Source organism: Gopherus evgoodei, chromosome 8 (genome assembly GCF_007399415.2).
Source record: "Gopherus evgoodei ecotype Sinaloan lineage chromosome 8, rGopEvg1_v1.p, whole genome shotgun sequence".
In the NCBI taxonomy this organism is placed as follows: domain Eukaryota; kingdom Metazoa; phylum Chordata; order Testudines; family Testudinidae; genus Gopherus; species Gopherus evgoodei.
Window position 1 is genome coordinate 64,113,982 of NC_044329.1, and position 15,588 is coordinate 64,129,569.

The following is a 15,588-nucleotide window of genomic DNA, read 5'->3' on the forward strand; positions in this document are numbered from 1 at the left end:
GATGAAATATAAGATATTATCGCTATTATACTTTTAAATAGCATTTCAGAAGTATTATGGTATTGCAGTAACGTATATGTTTGTTCTTGCTCTAAGTGAATACTGAATCACTTACTTTATGCAAAACTCAGGTAAACATTATAATAGCAGATAATCTGGATTAATTTGTGATAATTTTCCATATGCCTAAATAACAAAATGAATAATCTCATAGTGTTCACATAATCCAAGGCACCGCCAAATAGAAGGTTGTATCTAATCCTAGTCTCTAATCTCAATGATTCAAACTACTACTGGTAGCTATATTCTCCAATTTCCTTCTTCATAGCCAGTTCCCACAGCTTTGTTTTCAGGGTAACTGGGCAGTTTGTTCAGTAGGGAAGATGATGGTTGGTGTGATCAAAACAAATATTCTGCTATAAATTAATGATTCGGTGACTATTCAGTAACTGGATTCACTATAGAAAATGTTTTTCTTTTTTAATTGATGTAGAAAAATATACACTGGTTTTAAAAAAATTCCCTCTGATTTATTGTGGGTACTTCCTGGTAACAACCCGGTCTACATGGATCACCCATTTGCCAAGGTTTTGTGTCATTTAAAGAGACTTAAGCAGAACTCACTTTTTTGACAGCATCTGGCTTCCAGGCCAGCTGTTCATGCTGCAGCAGGGCTGAATGCACAACACAGATTTCTTTGTCTGTTAAAAAAAAAAAACATGTTTTCTTAGAAGTGTAAATAGTGTACTCACTCCCAAAGGAAATGATAAAAGCCTCAGACATTTAAAAGAAGATTGGACGAGGCACTGGAAAATGTATAGTAGAGAACAAAGTGGGATTGTCAGGAGACTAGATTTGTGGGGTTTAATAGGTCCTTTCCACGTCTAACTTCTGTGATATGATATTGGAATGCTTTGTTCCACACTTTTTCCAACATCACATTTTGATCAATACACTATTTTTTTTCTCTTCTGGTGTTTTCCAGAATGGTAAGCACAGCAATCCATTTAATTGTATCTGTTTCAAAAACTATTAATGCAGTTAGGTGGGATTTTCTATTATGCAGTAAGCAATTAACCAGAACTGCTAATACAGACATATTTGGGAAAGGATTGGGATTTTCCAGACTGATTCAATGAAGCAATTGATACAATTATCAGGAATGCAGTTAACTCTGTTCAGCTGTATAAAATTCCAATTCCTGATCTGCCATAAGATTCTATGAGGCTTGCTTTTAAAAAACAAATCTGATTTATTATACTGCATAAATCAAGGGACTGGAAATTGAATAAGAGACTTTTATTTCCAGGTAACTAGTTCACACCTGGACCTAGATGTCTACTTACCAAAATTAGTTTTCTAATCAGTGACTTTGGTGTCCATGTGAAACAGGCCATCTCTAGCTAGCTCCTGAAGGACATGAGTTCACAAAACAGCAAATCACCATCCCAACCCTGTAGTCACTCTCAGCAGAAAAGCCCACAATTGTCTGAGCATGGAATCTGAACATATTGCAGAGCCAGCATATGGAAGATTGTGTTGTAGGCTCAGCAGAGAATTTCACCTACCCAGGGCTGCCAGTATGGCCTTAAACCAAAAATGTCAAATGTAGGTGCCTAATTTTAGGCACCTTAGCTTATATTTAGGTACTAAGGGCTGGATTTTTAAAAGGTATTTAAGAGATTAGCTCCTACTGATTTCAATGGTAGTTATGTTCCTAAATACCTTTGAGGACATGGGCCTTCAGGTCCTACTTTTCAAAGAAGCTCAGCATCTGTAGCTTCCATTGATTTCAATGGGATTTTGAGAGTTTCAACACTTCTGAAAAATCACCCAAAAATAAAAATTTGTATTTTCAGATATGCTGAGCAGCTCCAGCTTCTATTGATTTCAATGGGAGTTCTCAGCAACTCTGAGAATGAGGCCAATTTCAGTTAGTAACTAAAATGCATTTTTGTGCCTAGTGTTAGGCTCCCAAAATGGAAAATATTGGTCTAGGTTTCTTTAAAAATTATTCTAAGAGCGTAAGATAATGTCATCTGTTATTTTGTGCGACACAGTGCTTCTCTGCAGACTTTACTTTAAAATAAAAATTTTATATTATTTTAATGGAAGTATTTAGGGGGAAATGATGCTGTCATCTAGCAAAATATCATGTTCCACAAGCACTAACCATAAACTGCACTGTAGTAATAGCTGTATTTATCCTCATGATCAACAGCCATTTTGCAAATGTGTAATCTCACTTCCCGAAGTGACGGTTGTAAGACAGAACTCTACTTGTGTACAGGCAGCTTTCACTACAGAGGAAGCAGAGAACTCCCTCCTTTCTGCTACCTGTTTAGGACACCTATCAACTACCAGTTGAGAAGCAACTCAGTCAGATTCTGTGCACGTGTACCCTCCTGAACTGAAACATACAAGGTACAATAGATGGAACTGCTGCAAGTAAGCTAAGAAGCATTTTGAGATCATTAGAATCCTTGTCAGAGGAAGATGGAGAATCCACTGTTTTTATTTCCCCATCTAAATATTTCCTCTTTGAAGGAGAAGACCCATTGTAAAGTTATGAAATCCACAAATAAAGAGGAGACAAACAAAGAAATCAAGACCAGGTAAGTTCCAAGGTTTTACTGATACTCATAAGTGTTCTTTGTAAATAAGGCATTATTATTGTATAGCTGATCAGTGTGAACTTAAGGCACAGTTCTTTTTATTTGTGACAGATATTTGTAAAAAGCAATGAACTGCAAGACTGGAAATGTACACATAAAATATTCATTTACCAACGGAATACCTTTTAAGGGCAAGAATAATAAGCAAATCAAATAATATATCAAGCAAAACAAATAAGAAAAAGGAGTTATTAAGGTGAAGCTTAGAGAACTGATTTTTGAAAATCTGACTAACTTTGATCCATGAAAGTTTCTTTTTAGAGCTGCAACTGATGGGAGGAAAATCATTTTTTCACCCTTTGTTGAGTGAACAACAGAAGATGTTGACCCACTCTTACGGGTTCATCAGCATGAAACCTATCTTCAAAATAATTGGGAAAAATTAAGCCTGAAAATGAAGATTTTCATTACCTTTTGCAAATGCTTCAGTATGTAAATGTATGGAAAAATATAAGGAGGAAATTCATTAATCTGCATGACTAATAAAGAGAAATGAGGAAATGATCAGCTATGCTGAGTGAAAAATTAGTCAAAGGGGAACATTTAAAAAAACCTTTCACAAAGGTTGCTTTAAAGCTGCTTAAACTCTCTTGCAGGTCAAAGGAAAAAAGAAATAGGCTGAGCCTTCTCCTGCAAAAGGCTGAATTCCATGAAAATGTCAATCTTGAGAAATTTGAGAACTTGACAAAAGCTTCAAGGTGAGAATTGTAAAATATAAAGAGACTGAAAATTCCCATTAGAAAATGGCCATCTCTAACTTGGTGCATTTCATCCATGTATCTGTGTACATTCAAGCTTTGCATTGAATAATGCTTTAAAGATCTATGTTATTTTAAATTTAGCATAATATGATGCAAGTTATCTAACCTGGCATACATACAGTATATTTAAAGTTTGCTAAGGAAGAGTGTTTTTGCATCCAGTGGGCCAGACTGTGATACTGGTATTCTCAGAGAATAGTATTTTAGTCCCCAGTAGTCCCACAGACTTCAAAAGAACTATTTTGTGTATAAAGTATTATTCAGAATAAATATGATCATTATCTAATCCCCAGGTTTATTTAACTCTATGACACATCAAGTTTTCCTCAATTGGGGGAAGGCAGAAAAGGGCAGAGATGAAAGAAAATATCACCAATAATTTTCATGTAATCTAGTTCCAGTGGAATTTGTCCTTGTGTACCTAGTGCTTATGGACCAGTTTATTATTAGTGTTTATTCTTTTATACGTAGTACCGGATAATCACACTACTATAATATCCAAGCACCTAACAAATCCAAAGAATAAAATCCAGCATACAATCAAATATTCTCCTTTCCACACAGGAATTGGTGTGGTGGTTTGTTTGTTAGCTGGATTTGGGATTCTGTTCCCCATCTCCCATTTGTTGCTGGTAGGAGAAGGCTAAGATGAAAAAGTGAGTTTTGCACTTTATTCAGAAATCCAGGGCCATTCTAATTAACTTCAAAAGTGACCCAGATGCCTAGAAAAATTCTCCTAGCACTCTTTTAAACTTTCCCCCTTGTGCACCTAAAACCATGCCACGTCTGCATACAACAGGATGAGAAATAGTTTCAAGGTCATCTGTAGCTAGAAGGTTGCATTTTAGCAGCCATGATTATGTGGGTAGTGGATCACATTTGGGTATCTACTGTAAAGGGAACTGAGGCATCAAATCCTCTTAATGATTTATGGACAGAAAACCTCTAGAGAGGGTGATGTCAAAATAGTGGCTGATAGTCCTCTGAAGTGTTTCTCTCTTCCTATAAATAACACTATGTCCTTGCTAGTTATGGCTCAGCCAACTGCCTCTCATTCATGTGTTGATCTCAGGTAGGGATGACAGAGATGGTATTGTTTCTATTCTATATGAAGTACAGCTGGTCAAAATGTTCTAAAACTTCAGAATTTAGATGGGATATGTGTGTGAGAGAGAAAGAGAGAGAGAGAGAGAGAGAGAGAGAGAGAAGTCACCCTTTTGACTAGTTGTAGTATAAAGCAGAGTGACATCATTATATTGTTGGCATTTAGTCCACGTCTCATCAATTTTAAATAGTATGGGGAGAGAACTGGGTCTTATGGAACTCCACAGTTGAATGGTCTGATGGCCATGAAGATGCCCATCGCTACTAGCCAACTCAACATTTAACCTACCTGCTGCCCTAGAACATGGCAGAGCATAAGAGATCTTGGTGTCCATTCTCCTCAGGTCTCTCCTGTGAAAGCACTCATTGCTGCTCCAAAGGTTTAGACCCGTGAACCTTCTGCTTTGACCTAGGTTCACCCAGTGAGTCCTCAGATGTGAATGACTTGTTCCATATCTAAACCAGCAAAAATGTAACCCACCATCTTTTGGCATTACTTGTGTTCTGGACTACATACTTGGTCTAAAGAAGTCTGGTTTATCTTTCACTATTACTAAATCCCTTCAGCAGCTATAGCAACTTATATTCCCCCTGCCACAAACTGACATATAGGTCAATTATCTGCAGATTTTGTATTTCCTACAACTGAAACATTCCTTAAGGGCTCACTTACCTATTTCCTCCATTATATAATCCCCCCACTTCATGGGCCTTGCATTCAGTTCTTACAAGACTCATTTCTTCAGTACTTGCACCTCTTAAGAACTGTTCTGCTCTTTCTATCTAAAAATTACATAATTAGTTGCAACAACTTGCTCTAGGAAGGTGAGTGGTATTTAAGACAAATCTTCCTTTCAGTTTTTTGAAGAACAAAGTGGTCATTACCCTAAATTCCTTCCCAATGTGACTAGAATATCACCTCATCCAGTCTTTCTGAATCCACACAATTTGCCAGGGAAGCCAGATCACATAAACTAGTATTAAAGAGATTTAAGTTAGAAAAGGATCAAGCAATTTTGAAAGCCATCTCAGTTTTTCACAGCATTTGGGACCAGGTCAAAAGAAGTTCAAACTTTATTCTCTGTTGGGAAGAAATTGGGTCCAGTTTAGTGTTGTAGTGGTAAAAAAAGAAGGGGGGTAGACTAACCTAAATTAAACTCCATAATCTCCAAATGAGAAGTGGGTAAACTCTGTTTATCTAAGTTTACTCTTGATTACACTATTGGTCCCAAGGCACTGGACTGGGAGTCAAGAGACCTGATCTAGTTCTATTTCCAGCTGTACCACTAACCTACTGTATGAATTCAGGCAAGTTACTCCATCTTTTCATGCCTCAGTTTTTTCATCTGGGAATAATGAGACCTATTTTCATTTGTACATGCTTTTAGCTCTGCAGAGGAAAACTGCTATGTGGTATGTAAGTATATTATTCAGAAATTGATTAAATATATTGATGTCCAGATTCAGACTTAGGACCAGGTCAGAGTCCTGGTACAATATTGCCTCAGACCCCACTCCATTTCTTTTTTCAGAAATAAAAACACAACCTAGCTGTTTGTTCAGGGTTAATCTATAAAGTGTTACAAAAGTAATTTTATGAACTTTTTTTATCAAGAGATGTGAAATAGTTTTTCTCTATTGTCCTAAACAGTGGAAAGTTTGAGATCAATGAAGAATACATGCAGCTTGACATATTCGATAAAGAATACATGGAGTTTTATAAAAAGGACCCAGTGTCTCAAAATAACATGACATTTGAAAAATGTTTGTGGTAAACAAACCAGGCTACGTGTGTTATTACCTTATGAGACTATTGCCTTTACCATGGTGCAGTGACTTTGCTTTCAAACTGTTGAATTTCCTGTATTCTGTTAAAAATAGACTGTGGTAACATAGCCTCAGACAGATTGCAATCAAAACCACATCTCTGCAAGAGTACGTCAGTTTAGCTACTAAGCTGTTCTGTTTTCAAAGTTAAAAAGGTAGTTGACCTGGTTCACTTATGATCTTTACCCTTGCATGATGTAAATTTTCCTTAAAGATTTGGAGCACAATGCAAACAAACACTCAAGACACAATGCTCAGCTTTAAACATTTTCTCTAACAAGTGTTATTCCAATAGGCAAAACATCAACCAAATGCTTTTGAAGTTTCTAGCGGAAAGAGCTTCTCTTGTAAAGTAATCTAATCAGACACCTTGTGCAAAAAGACAAAGTGAAAGAAATAGCAGTAATATATATTACAATAGCTTCATAAATACACAAAACACACACTTCATCAGAAACACTTTTTGTGTCTTGTACAGTGTCACCCCTGAAGAAGCAGTGAGATGGGGTGAATCCTTTAACAAACTGCTTTCCCAGAAAGGTTAGTAGTGTTTTCCTCACCCTATTTCTTGATGGAAAATAACATAATGTAGGTATGCAATTAAATACACTTGGCAGTTATCTACCTTTATTATGATAGGTCATTAATAGCAGTATGAGTTTTCACTCTGCTTGTGTGCTTAGGCAGCACCATGCTGTCAACTACAGAAAATAAAAATTGATTTGTAACTTTAAGATTGATATTTCATTCAACAAGAGAAATGTAACCATAAGAGATACAATGAAGGGTTCCTTCAATAAACAGAAAAAAGGTGATAAGATGTCATTAAAATATTGTTTGGTAAGGAATAATGAGCTACTCATTAATGAATATTTAATAATAATGAATACTTATGGACTACTTAGATAAAATTATTTCCATTGTGACACTGGAACTGATTATTTAGAAAAATATGCACTGAAAATAAGGTCTGTCTTTTCGACTATGGACTATATTTTTAGAGTTAACCCAGAAGAATCACTGTGCTACAATGAGCTGACGATTGAAAGTGGGTTGAAGTCTGCTAGTAACAATATGACCTGCTATTTTGCCTCTGCCCAAAGTAAAACATAAATGTATCCCAGTCCTGATGGGGGCACACTTCATAAAGATTACATAATGTTTCTTTCTTTTTGCACGCAGTATTAGACCTAGTTTTGTGTTAAAATGTCTTGTTATGATTATCTGTATACTGGAGATTACTAGCCATGTATGGGACATGGAGACTATTAAACTCAATTTACAATGCAAATACATTCATGTGGCAAAATGATTCTGAATTTTTATCAGAATTAAAACCTGAGAACATGCAAAGTATCTAAGCTTGGGTGAAAACTCAGAGTGATCAGTATTTCAGCAGTGTATCACTTCGGGTGTCATCCTGCTGTCCGTACTCAGTCCAATAGCCCACTGACATCAATGGAGATTCTGTCTAAGGACTACCGCTGGGTGAAATATTCATTAAGGAAAGATTTTTTCCTAGTGAAATTACTTTTCAGGTTAACATCAGCAAAAGGGGAGTCACTGGTTCTAGTGAGCAGCCAATCCTTATTTTAAGGTCACAGGTAAACCACTCAAGTACTCTGTTAATCTCAGGATAGCAGAAAAAGATAGTGGATTTCAGAATGCCAGGAAGTCTGGAAATGTCAGGCAATTATTGGTGGTGACACCTGCAGTGCATACCATCAAGTAGGTGTATCATCTAGGACCATTGTAGCTGGAGTTTGGTTTCAAGCCATTTTAAAGTAAGTGGTCAAAAGTCAAGTAGATGCTTGGAGAGTTTTGCCACATACATGAATTTTGCTGGATAAGACACCATGAGGCATATTTAAACTATAATGGAGGTGTAGAAGGCAAAGATTTGTCCACAGATTTTGCAGGCCTCGCTGGACATGACAAAGGTGTTAATAGCAATGTTTACATCAAATGACATCTTTCATTGCAACATTGCTCAAATGTTCGTGGAGGGCAAGAACAAAGGCCCAGGGATGGATATAGACAAAAGTGGTCAGCCACCTATGACACACATAATTGTCTAATGTCTGAAACTCAAGTTACAGATAAAAGGGTTGTTTCTTTTCCTCCCTTTAAAGACAAATGCTATACATAGCAAAAATGAGTCTTTCAGTATAGCGGTGACCATTACAATCTTTACAATTTTCACATAGCAAGTAATTGACAGTAATAACATTCTACTTATTTCTGCACATTAAGTATATTTAATAGGGGGGAATACCATGAACAACTTTGCAATGATCATTATATGCAAAGAAAATTGTAAAGGTTTTATTTACATTACCTTCTGAATTGGGCTCATTTCTGGGAAACAACCTATTTGTGAATACAATCAAGATTTAAATGGCATTTCAGGCATCCTAAGTCTGATTTCGAAGCAAAACTCAGACCAAAATAGCCAATAATGGTCTCATTTTTGGGTGCCTCTGTTTCTGAGTGCTCAACATGTGACCACATATGGTCTATTTTTTAAAGATTCTGAGCATCCATAGTTGCTACTGAGATCAAGTGGAGCTGTGTGGGTCAGTAGCTTTGAAAATTAGGCCCTGCGTGTCCCAAAAGGTACATCCAAAATCAGAGGCCATATTTAAAATTTATGCCTAAAACCTGATATCATTTCCTCTGGACTGACTATAAAACAATTATATTGCACTTATTTTGTGATGTAAAAGAAAAGTCCATAATGTGAAGTTACAGAATAGTGCAAAATGAGACCAAATGCGTTGTTATACAATTTAACTAGAGGAACTATGTTCTAGTGTCTAAGAAGGATGGTCTTTTAATGCTTCCATGAATTAAAGCCATGCAATGCTCCCTTTTATAGCCGGACTGGATGCCTTTACAAGGTTTCTGAAAACTGAGTTCAGCGAGGAGAACATTGAGTTTTGGACAACCTGTGAGGATTATAAGAAGAACAGAGCATCTCATCAACTTATTCCTAAAGCCAAGACAATTTATGAGACATTCATAAGGAAAGATGCTCCAAAAGAGGTACAGTAAAAACTGAAGATATACAGTGCCTGATACAAGCTGCCTCTGATAGAATCTGCCTTTCATAAATGCATACACAGAAACATCATCCATTCAGCCATGAAGGTCAACATTTGATGAAGTTGCAGCAATTTATCATGTGTACCTTGCCACTGGAATGCCGCATCTTAAATATCAAATCACTGGACCCAACACACACAGAACTTTCTCTTTCTCTCTCCCCTCACCCTACCCCCATGTTATTCTTTTAACCTTACAGAAAAGACTGTAGGTGTAAATATGTCATGCTAGTCAAAGGAATTTTCAAACTTCTCATTGCTATATATAAACATCTGATTTAACATCATGTTGAGTAAATTTAAGATCTGTCATCATCATAATGCACACACCCAACGATAAGTCATTTGTCAAACAGTGTTTTGTGTACATTTAACTCTGCTTCCAGAACAGTAGAATTATTCTCTGTCTGCTAAAGCAGCATTACAGATCAAATTATTATATTGCTGAGATTTCAGATGATTTCTTAAATATGTCAAATGAATAAAAGAAATCAATAAATTAAACATATCCAGCAAGGTAATAATTATAACATTTTAAGCAGAGAAAAGACTTGATTGGCAAAAAGACCGGGATTTTTTTAGTTTTATTTTTTCTGAATGAATCTCTGAGTGATGATCTATACTGTGGTATGTTATAGACAAACATATACAAGATACATTGGGACTGATTCTCATTTACACTGCTTTGGAAGTGTAAAAGGCTTTTAAAGTGGATGCAGATTACATTAAACTGTCGGAGTGTTGTAAAGTGTCCTTCGTGTGAATGAATATAATAATTATTTTTCCCTGCACTAGCAGGAGGATGGAACTGACTGGCAGATGATAAACTCCCACTAAAGTCAGTGAGGGTTTGGCTGAGTAATGACTAGAAGATCAGGCCCCTAATAGGCTTTTTGCATTTCTATTACCTATAATTCTATATAACAGATTAAGAATAGGTGGATTGCCTGTGCTCCTATTTTCTGTGTTCTTTTCTTATTGTTGGTAGAGGAAATGTTAAATGTTGGCAAATCTAAAAAATCATCTGCTGATGTAGTGCAGAAAAAAAGTATCACTGCTCAGTCCAAGGAAGTGATTTAAAGAATGGTATGAATTAGGGTCATAATTCCCTCTGTGTGACCTTGGGGCTTACCACTACTCCTGCCAAGGCATAGAGCCTGTTTGTTTGGTCTACTCTCAAAGAGTAATAGCCTCGTCCTATGAGATGCTGAGTGGTTTCAATAACCTTTTACATTTTATTATGCGGCACCTTGCTGTAAGGGATGAACAGGGAAGAAGGAACCTAGAGCACAGATGGTGGAAATCACACATTGCCCAATAGTGTCATACTGACCAGTTAACTGATATGCTGCTACTGTGATACCACAAAGACAGGATTGTTGTTCTCCGCTACATCATCCCTTACGTGTTAGACCCTGTGTATTCTCTTGTCATGCTTCAACCCAGCTGTTGAGATCATCTGGAATGCACAAGCTGACAGTCTGTAAATTTGTTCATCAGTCTGTTGAGAACTCTCTCATTAAAGAGCCCTCAGCTTTGGAATTTGTTTGCATCAACAAAAACTAAGTTTACTGTCCAGTGGGGCATGTTAAAAGGGCCTTTTCTGAGAAGATAGGTAGAAAGGCTCTGAACATTTGGGGACTCAGTCATTTATCATTAATTGATTTTCAGTTTTCACATACAAACTATGTGTTGTTCTATTTTTGTAAGTGCACCTAGAGGAATTTGAAAAATATAAAATAAATAAGTTATAAAAGACATTCTTCAAGTGGTATGGAATTTACTAATTTCTAAATTATGTGCTGCATGTACCACTATTGTGGATCTACACATAATCCTTATACTAAATCACCACTCCATGAGAATAGCCAATGATAATATATAATTGTATTTAAACTGTAACCAAAAAGCTCTGGGATGTGACTTTTTTCCCTTCCAAAGTAGCCAAAAACAATTAGAAAATAATTTCGCTGCACACTTTAATCATTAGAATATTATAACCTTCCTGTTACTAAGATGCCCTACAGAAATGGAAGATTCAAACAGTATTTGGTCAATTCAGGTTAGGGGTTTGTGGATGGGTGAGATTCTGTAGCCTGCATTGTGCAAGAGGTCAGACTAGATGATCATAATGGTCTCTTCTGACCTTAAAGTCTATGAGTCTATATAAAGCTTTGAGCCAGCAAGACTGAGTGTCCTTGATTCCTGTTGGCTTCAGTTGGAATTCAGATACCTCAGTACTTCACAGGACTGGGCAACAAATCTCCCTGTGCCAGTGTCAGCACCAAATGTACAGTGGACACCATTAGAAAGTCAGCCCTAATGAAAAGGTGTTCTCTATTCTTAGTAGAGATCTGTGGTGGTTCTTTGGTAGCAGTTAACAAATGCTGACTCAGTGGATTTCACAATACTTATATCCAATTTAAAGTATTTTTAGTAGAAAGTTGTTTTTCCAAGTTAAGTATTATTGTTATTAATGACCATGTATAAAATGAATTAATGTACTGCATGCTTTTTTGGCCTATTCCAGGTTAACCTTGACTTTCACATGAAAGAAGTCACCGCTCAGAACATTACTCATCCTACACTCGACAGCTTTGATGCAGCACAGGCCAAAATCTACAGGTTGATGGAACAAGACAGTTACCCTCGCTTCCTGAGATCTGACATGTATTTAGACCTGATTAAGGGAAGGCAGCACTCTGGTCATCCTGCTCTTAGAAGGCGATCACGCTCTTTTACCTCCAATGAATTCCAGGATGTGCAATCAGACTTTACCATTCGGTTATAAAAAAATTTAACCTCCTTGGATTCTAGCTAAAATGTAGCAAATTATAACACACAGCATCCTAAACACAAACCTTCAGTTGGTGCAAATGGGTGTAGATCCATTGGCTTCAATGGTGTTACATCTATTTACTCCACTGAAGGACCTGGCTCAGAAAGCTATAGTCAGTGATTAATTTAACTTATTGTAAAGAGATATTCAGCATATTGGCAAGATGTGTTAGATGTAATGTATTCAGACAAGATATTATGACTTTCAACCTCAACTAGGAGAATGTATGAATTCTTTCCACAAAATCATATCTCACAGTGAGAACTTTAAACTTTATCTAAAAATACTGTTTTAATTTTTTTTTTTTTTACAAAATTCATCCTCCCTCCTGGGTCCATCATATGTAGAAAACACAATGTTGTCACCATTGAAGTCTTTACACTTATCATTTGCACATAATTAATGTTACTGCAATAGTTCCTACACTAAGCACAGGTTTTTATACCACAAGCACACAGAAACATTAATTAAGCAAAAGGTAAAAATGTCATTATTTTTAACATCAGCCACTATATAACTTTAACTACTGCATATTTTAAGAGGTACATAGGAAAATGCCTGTTTAATTAATTTTATAGTACTACATTTTATGGTATTTTCTTATTACATTTCTCTGGTCTCTCTATTTAAATTAAGCTGTATAGTTTAGCCTTTGCACTCAAATATTTGTATTATATTATTTTCAGCTAAATAAACAGTAATAAAGGGACAAGACTAAGAAATTTAGTACATCTTTGTGTCGTTAAATACCATTTGAATGAACTTTTAATTTGCCATTCATTTGTAAATTTTGTATCATCCCCGCTTGACTGCTAAACTTTGAGGCACAAATTCTGGCTATCTTTGGGATAACACCCAAGTGGGGATATGATATAACTGTAAGGTCAATGGCATACAGGCCTCCATTCAACAAAGCACTTACACTCATATTAAGCTCTTTAATGGGTCTTACATACATATTTTTTAAGGATGTGCTTAAGTGTTTTGTTGTATCGGGGACAGAAGCAGGATTCATTTATATAGAATGTGGGTGGGTGTTATTGGTCATGGACTTATAGCTCTTTTGTCCCAAACACTTGCTCCCTGACCATTCTGTTCCACTTGGTGTTTGCCCCTTTACTGGAGAAGTTCTCTGGGTGACAGCACTTCTCAGAATTAGACCCAGAACATCTTTGACTGGGTCTCCCTTGCTGTATCGAGCTGCTGGTTCTGCCACTGTAATTCCTGTTATGTGCAAAATCTTTCCACTCATTCAAAATCTTTATTTAACCAAGTAAGCTCCCTTTGGGGAAAAGTCTTCGTTTATAATAGGGACCTGGGCAAGGTGTCTCAGTACTGCTTTGCATGACTTGCTGCAGTGGTAACTGGCAGCCTAGCACGAGTAGTAGCAAACTTTCTTCTCCAATTCTGCAAACATGCACAAAAACATAAATAATTTAGAGACATAAGTAGTGCCATTGAAATGGAGGGAAAAGAGAATGAACCAAATGTGATGGATGTTAGCCATGTTGCTTAATGCATTAATGGAAGGCACTGAAGTCTTATGATGATGAGAGGTATAAGAATCTATATAGAACAGAATAGAACCACTTGCTTCCAAGTTGTAATGGGCCTACTCACATCTCTAAAGTTACTCATCTGTGTAAGTGCTTGTAGGTTCAGAGCCTTGGCTAGCATAAGACGAGGGCACATTACAAAAATAAAATAAATGGGCAATGGACAGATTCCTAATGAAAAGTTATACTGATCTACTATAATAAAGAGCTTCTTTGAGAAGACAAGAAAAGTTTTTGCAAAGCTAATGTGTCAGGGAATGACACTGAAATCGCTTTAATCAGTTGTCATTGAGAAATAAGACCAGATGTTCACAGAGCCCATGGGCTAGTAAGTGGTAAAGGTCTGATTTTCAAAGGTATTTCAATGGGAGTTAGGTGCTCAAACTGCTTAGGCACTTTTGAAAATCCCAGTAGGCATCTTTAGGTGCTTAACACCTTTGTAAATCTGCCCCTGAGTCCCTATGCCTTTTATTTTGAAGGGGTAATCTTAAGAATAACAGTCAAGTCTTGTCTGAATTTGAAGTATGAAGAACATAAATCCACACCGTGTAGAGGTCAAGCATAGGAGTTTATTACACACAGCGCTGGCAGAGTGTCACCTTGCTTATTAGGCTCAGGGACACTGTCAATCAATTGATTACAATAGAATATATAGATTTTCCATGGGCGGGGGAAAGTGATGGGGCAGTTCCACACTCCGGGATAGGTTTTGCAGCAAGACAAGATAGCACATTACCCAATGGTTAAAAGGTTACATAATGTCTCGGTCCATGGTCTCAAGTTAGCAAGTTAACATTTAATTAATACTTTGATAAAATGTTATTAGTATAAAATATGTATGTTGAATTCAGATTTGGGGTCCATAGGAATGGAGCAACTCCTTTGATTGTCCAACAAGTACATTCCTAGGGGTTAAAGCAAAGAAACAGTGAAAGTATATGGCAATAAAGATTGTCCCCTTTATGTCTTAAGGCAGACATTGGTCCCTGGGAAGAGAGGTGGAAGGATGTCATCTCTTATACTGACATGTGCCAATTTTCATAAACTCAAGGTTGGATCTGTGGGAAGAATGTTCCCTACAGAAGAAACTGACACAATAGGAACAGGGATCCTTTGTTCAATTTGCAACTCTGAATAAGACACAATATTTAGTTCTTAGCTCCAACACCTGGCAATTTGCTGACTAGGCCTATTTTAGCAAAAGAAGATTACCTGTTTACCCCAGCTTTCTCTTAGCTAATCACTATTTGCTAGGCCTCTGGTCTCTTGACCAAACTCTAGACTTTGGGCCTGAAAAAGAGCTGGCACAATCCATATAAAGTGCACATTGATTTTTAACCCTTCAAAGTAGGAGATCTTGATGGGGATGCAGTTCCACTTGTTAAATTAGGTCATTTGTTTAATGTACTCTCTACAGGGAAATGAGAGGAGGAAGGGAGAGTTTGCTTTTTAAAATCTTTATTATTCAAGTCATCCTCACAGCCCCATCATTGACATTTGTCAAGCCTTTTTTTGATTGGAGAATTCTGGTGAAGATATCTTGAAGCATAGGGCAATTCTTAAAATATTAAACATTGTTTTAGTTTAATAATTCAGTGACTACAGGATTTAATAAATGTGCGTGACTGGATTAATCTATCCCCTTTCATGGAATTTAAGCTCCCCCCTGCCATCCCCAGCTTCTGTCTTTTTAGTAACCAAACTGTAATGAGGCAGAGTGGC

General features: G+C 36.7%; 1 protein-coding gene across 1 annotated transcript; it reads left to right on the top strand.

Annotated features, from left to right (window-relative positions):
* Positions 1–2,239: 2,239 nt before the first annotated feature.
* On the top strand, positions 2,240–13,036 carry LOC115656286 (regulator of G-protein signaling 18-like). The gene is made up of 5 exons (XM_030572790.1): positions 2,240–2,615; positions 3,272–3,373; positions 6,846–6,907; positions 9,246–9,412; positions 12,002–13,036. The coding sequence occupies exons 1-5, from the start codon at positions 2,497–2,499 to the stop codon at positions 12,260–12,262; spliced, it is 711 nt and encodes a 236-aa protein (XP_030428650.1). The 5' UTR covers positions 2,240–2,496; the 3' UTR covers positions 12,263–13,036.
* The last annotated feature ends 2,552 nt before the right edge of the window (positions 13,037–15,588 follow it).